Below are 6,675 nucleotides of genomic sequence, written 5' to 3'. Positions count from 1 at the left end.
AAAACGAGAAAATAGTTTTCCATAGTTCGATATTTTTCTTGATTCAATTCGCGGCATGATTGTGTTATTAAAAAGAGAATGAGATTATTTTATTTTTTGCTATGAAGTGTGCAATAATTTACCAACTTTTATTTTTATTTAAATAAAAAAATATATCATAAGAAATATATGAAAGTATTTGTTATTATATAAGTATTTTATTATAAAAATATGCATCATTTATATGTAAATGTATTCAGTTTTTCAGATTTTGAGATTTTTGCAATTTTTACAATAATTAAAATATTCAAAATTAAATAAATATTTTATTTTCATGTGATAATAATAAAATTGGAATTAAATCATTTTATGGAAGTACATCACTTAAACACAAGAAGCGCCACTTGACGGTCAAAGTTAGATGTTGAATTAATATCTATATGTATTCTTATAATATTGTTAGTATTCCGTACTAGAGATTCGGGTTTGACTCTCAGGATAATCTTTTTCGTAATAAGTTTATTACAGTTTTTCAAGATTAAATTTGGAGGATTATTAATATTTAAAATGAATTGCGTTGAAAGATCGATAGTAATGGTATACAATCATATTTCTGAAATATTAAATATTCATTTAAATAAGAATATGTATAAGTATTAATTCAACATTTAAGTTTGACCGTCAAGGCGCTTGTCGTATTTTATTTTTAATTTAATTTTTTCGATAAATTTTAATTTAAAATTTTGCAAGAAAAACATTTGTTTTCTATACACCGTAAAAATATACTTACTAAAAATGGATAACTCTAACAGTCACCCGTTTCTTTTGTGGATATATTTATAAGTATATTTATCTTTTAATTATGAAACATTTTCATTCAATATCTATTAAAATTTCAACAATAAGCTTTGACTCTTAAAAAATGCTCTAAATCTTAAAAAAATGCAAGATCTATTACAATGCTCCATTCGTAATGAATTCAGAAAAATTATTTGCCAATGCGATTATTCTCAATATCATGTCCCCTTGTTTAAATGTGAAAAACTACAGATAAATTTTGAGATAAAATTAAGAAAATAAATTAGAATAGGGTACGATAATGACAAGGAAGCATTTTCGAACGAGAGATTCTACGAATAATACGTGTTTCGATTATTTTTTATTCATCATATGAGAGATATAAAAAAATTCACGTTGTGCCTATTCTTCTATTTTTCCACTCGTGATAGACACATTTGTTTTTTTTTCATCGACGTCATTTCGTTTCACATCGAATAATATTGAAACGAGTAATATTGTTTTCTTCTTATCTTTATTTGGTTAGTTATAAAATTACTTTTTATGATATATAAATAGATTCGAATTTAATAACATGTCGATCGGCGCTAGAAGAAAAGTGCGAAATTGTGATGACAATAATACGAATAATAATGCAAAAAACAACATCAGTTTGCGATTGTTCAGTTGCCAATTCGAATTTCTCTTTGTTTGCAAATTGTTATTGCAAGATTCAAAGTCATTCTATGCTTTTTAGTTTCTATTTAGCTAATTAGCTAATTAGTTTCTAGCTTCTCATTATTAGTGATAAGTTATTGTAATTATATTTATTTACAGTTTCTGATATAGCCGATTACTTTAATTTGCATATAATACACAATAGAAATCTGATGTTTATTCAGAGTTCACTTTTATTAACATAAACTCTTTTGAAATCATGATCATCACAAATTGTATTTTTATCAATGAATATCACGCAAAGATGTTTTTTTTTATCTGTGTAAGTATTAAATATATTGTTACTACCATTATTATTTAAAATTATTTTAACATTATTTTCTTTCTTATTAAATTTAATCTGCATTCAAATTGAATGATATTATTACATGCACTCCAATACCTATGCATGATTCTCATTTGCCGCTTAGTTTCATTGTCGTTTGAATAATTTTCATACATTTTAAAATTATAATACCAAAAAATTTCAATCTGATATAATCTATTCAATTTATGCAAATATTAGAGATTTTTAAATAATTTTATATAATAACTTTCTTATTATGTAATTATGAACCGTTATTATAGATCATTTCTTCTCGTAAGAAATACATCTTGCTCTATCATTATCGTCGAAATAAATATTAAATATATGGAAGCTTTCGGAAACGTCCGAGAGAGCGTTCCGCCGGGAACGACGACTGGATTAAAGGATGGAGTGTACCCGCGTGGAAATCGAGAATACGTAATAGTGCGAGTTCTCCCTCGTGGACGTGGAACGCTGGTCGGGCAATTAGTTAATTCCCAACGAGGCGAAAGGAACGGCAATAGCGCGAGGACAACGTTGCCGAGCAACGCCGTTTGACTTGAAACTTTTTAATTAACTCAAATCGCGAGTTACATTTCGTGTCTTTTCTGCGGTGCCAATCGCGATAGGAAAAATTCAATCAAGCTAATTCGATTGCTCTGCCTTCGCTTTCTTTTTGTCAACAGCGATTGTTTAACATCTACTTTATCAATGATACCTACACTGGAAACAACTTCATAGAACTAATTTCTGTGAAGTACAAAATTAAGTTAAATTATCATTCGAAAACTAAAATTAATACTATTATATGAGACAAGAGTTTTAATGGTTTATTTATCTTGAATTAAGTCGATTATATATGCAAAAGTATAATCAAAATAATTTTTTCCTTTGTTCTTAATAGCTTTTTTCTTTATAGAGAAATAGTGCGAAAATTTAACTCTCGGTATTTTGTTATACTCAATGTTAAACATCATAGAGTACTACTCTCGATTAGGGGAGAGAAGAGCATTTATTGCTCTGACGTGCAATCCCGCAAAGAGGTGTAAACGAATGGATATACCGCTTGTGTTATTTCACCATTATTTCCCCTCTTTTCCTGACATTACATTCTAACACAAAAAATGCGTCGACGCTAACCATTTACGAATATTCGCACTTTTCAAATAGCTCTTGCTGAGGTGATCGAAAAATTGAGAGATACATATATGTATTGTATATGCATGCATTGTCCCGAGCGAATAAAATGTATCGATACCGATTTCAATTTGCCGAACGCAATGGAACTCGTTACTCCAAAATTTTAATAAAATTTGTAAAGCAATTACGTCGATTCAATATACATATATGTTGGTTATAGAAAATATTTATAATGTTGAAGGTAACTATATATAAATTTAGAATTGTCTTTACAATTTCCTATTATACGATTTAATAAAAATATAAGATATTCTATAAATGTGTATTATTTTTTCTTCCAATATTTAAATTAAAATAAGCATAGATACTATCAAAAGTGAAAAGAAATGTATATGTTCCTTCTTACTGTTTTTTTCAAGCGAGATATCGGGGACATATTGAGGCCAGCGATGATCGCCATTAAAGAATTGAAATTGCCAATGTTGAAACATTCACGAGCAGTCTCAATCCAGTATTCGACGACACGAACGCGTTGCTTCTTCTTTGCGTGCTGAAAAAAGGAGAAACTTATTATAAAATGTCTAGCACTTTTTGTCATCCTTTTGACAAATTTGAGAAATATATTTTTGTATTATTATTAAAAAATTTTGATTAAATAATAAAAATAAGATTAAGTAATAAGTAATAAAAATTATACACAAAATGTGCAATGAATATTCATATAAAGGTATCATACCTTACAAACTTCCGTCGCTACAAAGTAGCTCAGTCTATTAAACCATTGAACGTACGATTCGAGATTCCGGGTTTTCTTCATATCTTTGAAAGATGTTTCTAAATGCGGAGACTCCTGACAGAATAATAAAAATAATAGTATTTAATATATAATTGTGATACAAATATTAAATTGCTGTAAAAGTATTTATAACATAACTCAGATGTAAGAAAATTGTAATTTTGTTTCGAAATAAACTTACTTTGGCGAAAGCCTGCACAAATTCCTCAGGCCCAATGTAAGACAGTCTTTCAAGTTCTACATGAGTCAATTGTTGTGCTAGTACAGTGGCTGATGGGCAAAGTTCGGTAATGTCCACCTAATAATGATCAAATAATAATTTTATACTGACATGTGTAAAATAATACTTTTAGATAATGTCATATTGCAAACATATCTTAATTTGCTGTATTTTCATTAAATACGAGTGTTACAGAAAAATATTCAATTTAGAATATTTAAGTAAAATATTTTTCTATAACATTTTATTATTTAGATTCTTGAAAATTATGAATTTATATTATCTTTGAAATTAATCAATTCAATCTAGGTACATATAAGTTCATATAAGAAATCACAAGTTTTAAATAATACAAAATTGTTCATCGAATACATCGTATTAGAATGGATTCTACAATTTTTATTATATCAAAATATTTACTTTATCGTGCAAAAATTATGCATATTTCTTCGTTTTCTAATATAAATCATTTTTCTCAGTAATCACTGTACTTATAATAGAGTTTAGTTAGAGTTTCATATATTTATTAAGCCTATTTCTATTAGTTTACGAGATAAAAAGAGGAGATTATTTATATGGGAATATAAACTATATACATACACACACATACCCACACACACACACACACACACACACACGCGCGCGCGTGTGTATCTATTTCGGCGCAATGTCTAAAGAAACGTTATTGATATCATGGAAGTATAGTTTCCCTTTTTTGCAAGATTGTATTGCAAAACTTGCGTGATTTTCTGCATCGAATGGGTTAGAGGTAAATTTTCTTAATTACTTTTTCATTAAAATATTGCAGAAATTGGCGGAGGAAGACGTCTAAGAAGAAATTGCATATGCCATGTAGAAATGCCAATGTAGAAATGCCATGGTCCAATCCTTCGGTTTCACAGAAATCAGGTCATGAAATCGGTCCCCGACAAATTGTTTCAATAAAAGCAAAAAATCAAATTTAGAAAAAATTATTTATTAAAATGATATTAATTTTTCTTACATTTTAAATGATATTTACATTGGTACAAGTCTTTGTGCATCATTAATAGGTAGTTCATAGTTAACTTCTAATCATTATATTATGTATTGTAATATATTTTAGCTGCTTTTAATTAATTTAATTTATGATAGTAAATTACGGATAAACAATAAGTGACCTCATTCAATTAAGACTTTTAGTGCCTCATAATACTCTTTCATTTATAATACACTTTTCATTTCACTGAAAAAAAGTGTTTAATTTTAAGATTTAGATAAGCGTTTTAAATCCAAACACATAGTGTTTTGTCTATTAAAAAAATTTAAAACTAAAATATCTTTAAGTGTTTAAAAAAAATGGGGACAAGAATAAAACACATTTCTTTTTACATATTATTATTATTTATTCACGCCTAAAATTGATGTTCTATTATAATATTAAATTATCTATTATAGTATTCTGCTATAATATTAACTAATTATTGCAACGAATAAAGTTTTCTCTCTCTCTTTTTCTTTATTTGTATTAAATTGATTCAGTTGCAATATATTGATATTTACCTCAATGTAATGGTGGAAAATTTGAAAATTCTCAAAAATTTGAAAAATGAGTTATTTTTAAATAATACAAAATTTTCCTATTTTTATATGATAAATTTTTGCGCTTTATGTCGGTGTATGTATGTATGTGTCGATATGTGTGTTTATATATATATATATATATATATATATATATATGTGCGTGTGTATGTGTATATATATATATTATTTTTTTTTATATATATACATGTAAATTAAATTTATATATTTTAATTAACTATTTCGTCAATGCAAATCTTAGATAATGTATAAATAATATATTATGTTACAAAGAAGAAAAAGTGCTCGATTATAAAGATATTCTTTGTTTTGATTGTATTCTCTTTAATGCCAAGAAATTGCTCTCTTTGAGAAAATGCCCAGCAAAGACAATTTTGAGGTGAAGCAATTTTGAAGCAAAAGTGTGTTGAGGAGATAACTTATAACAAAGAATGACATGTACACTTCACACTTTCTCATGCAGTTTTATTTTAAAAGAGCGAAACTCATCTGAATTGACGGATGAAATAAATTGAAAGTTAAAAATAAAATCTGATGAAGGCGGAAAGGATGCAATCATGAACTCAAGGTATTTCTAACTTTCGATATAGGATGCACTTAGAAGTTGCTCGAAAGAAAAATCAACAAATATCAAAAACTCATGATTGGTCTCGTAAGTTACTTTTCGTTTTAAACAAAAAGAAATGATCTTTTTTCTGACATGTAACGAACGACTGTTGCGAAAGTTCGACGAACTAATAATTCAACTCTTTACGCTTGGGATTATTTGTATCATTATGTTGAGAGATAAAACAATATAATAATTTTAAAATCTATATTTAGAATAAATATTAGAATAAATATAATAAAGATAGAATAAAAATTGCTTTTAAGTAACAACGAATTTAGTATATCTTTTCGCGTCTTGTAATTAAATAATACATGGTACTTGTTAAAGAATAATAAATATTGCATTACGTTATAATTATAATTTATGGAATGAAATATATGTAAATCCTTGAAGAAAGTACATAAAACTCGGTTAAAGTTTTGGAAAAAATAAAATAAGAAGTAAGAACGAGAAAGAGAGAGAAAGAAGAAGAAGCTGAGAGAAAAAAAACGAAAAAACAAAAAAGAGAGAAACAGATTGAGAGAGAGAGAGAGAGAGAGAGAGAGAGA

The 6,675-nt window shown here is 27.1% G+C and overlaps 1 protein-coding gene across 1 annotated transcript in view; it reads right to left on the bottom strand.

Moving 5' to 3' along the window:
- LOC105623394 (ras-GEF domain-containing family member 1B) overlaps positions 1–6,675 on the bottom strand; it is a 33,407-nt gene that overhangs the window by 6,469 nt on the left and 20,263 nt on the right. The window contains exons 3-5 of the mRNA XM_012204788.1: positions 3,898–4,014; positions 3,657–3,770; positions 3,327–3,470 (exon numbers count right to left, since the gene is read on the bottom strand). Coding sequence (XP_012060178.1) covers positions 3,327–3,470; positions 3,657–3,770; positions 3,898–4,014 — 375 coding nt within the window. The remainder of the gene's footprint in view (positions 1–3,326; positions 3,471–3,656; positions 3,771–3,897; positions 4,015–6,675) is intronic.

The sequence above is a fragment of the Atta cephalotes genome, assembly GCF_000143395.1.
Source record: "Atta cephalotes unplaced genomic scaffold scaffold00056, whole genome shotgun sequence".
Classification (NCBI taxonomy): domain Eukaryota; kingdom Metazoa; phylum Arthropoda; class Insecta; order Hymenoptera; family Formicidae; genus Atta; species Atta cephalotes.
This window is presented reverse-complemented; position numbering and strand designations above follow the sequence as displayed.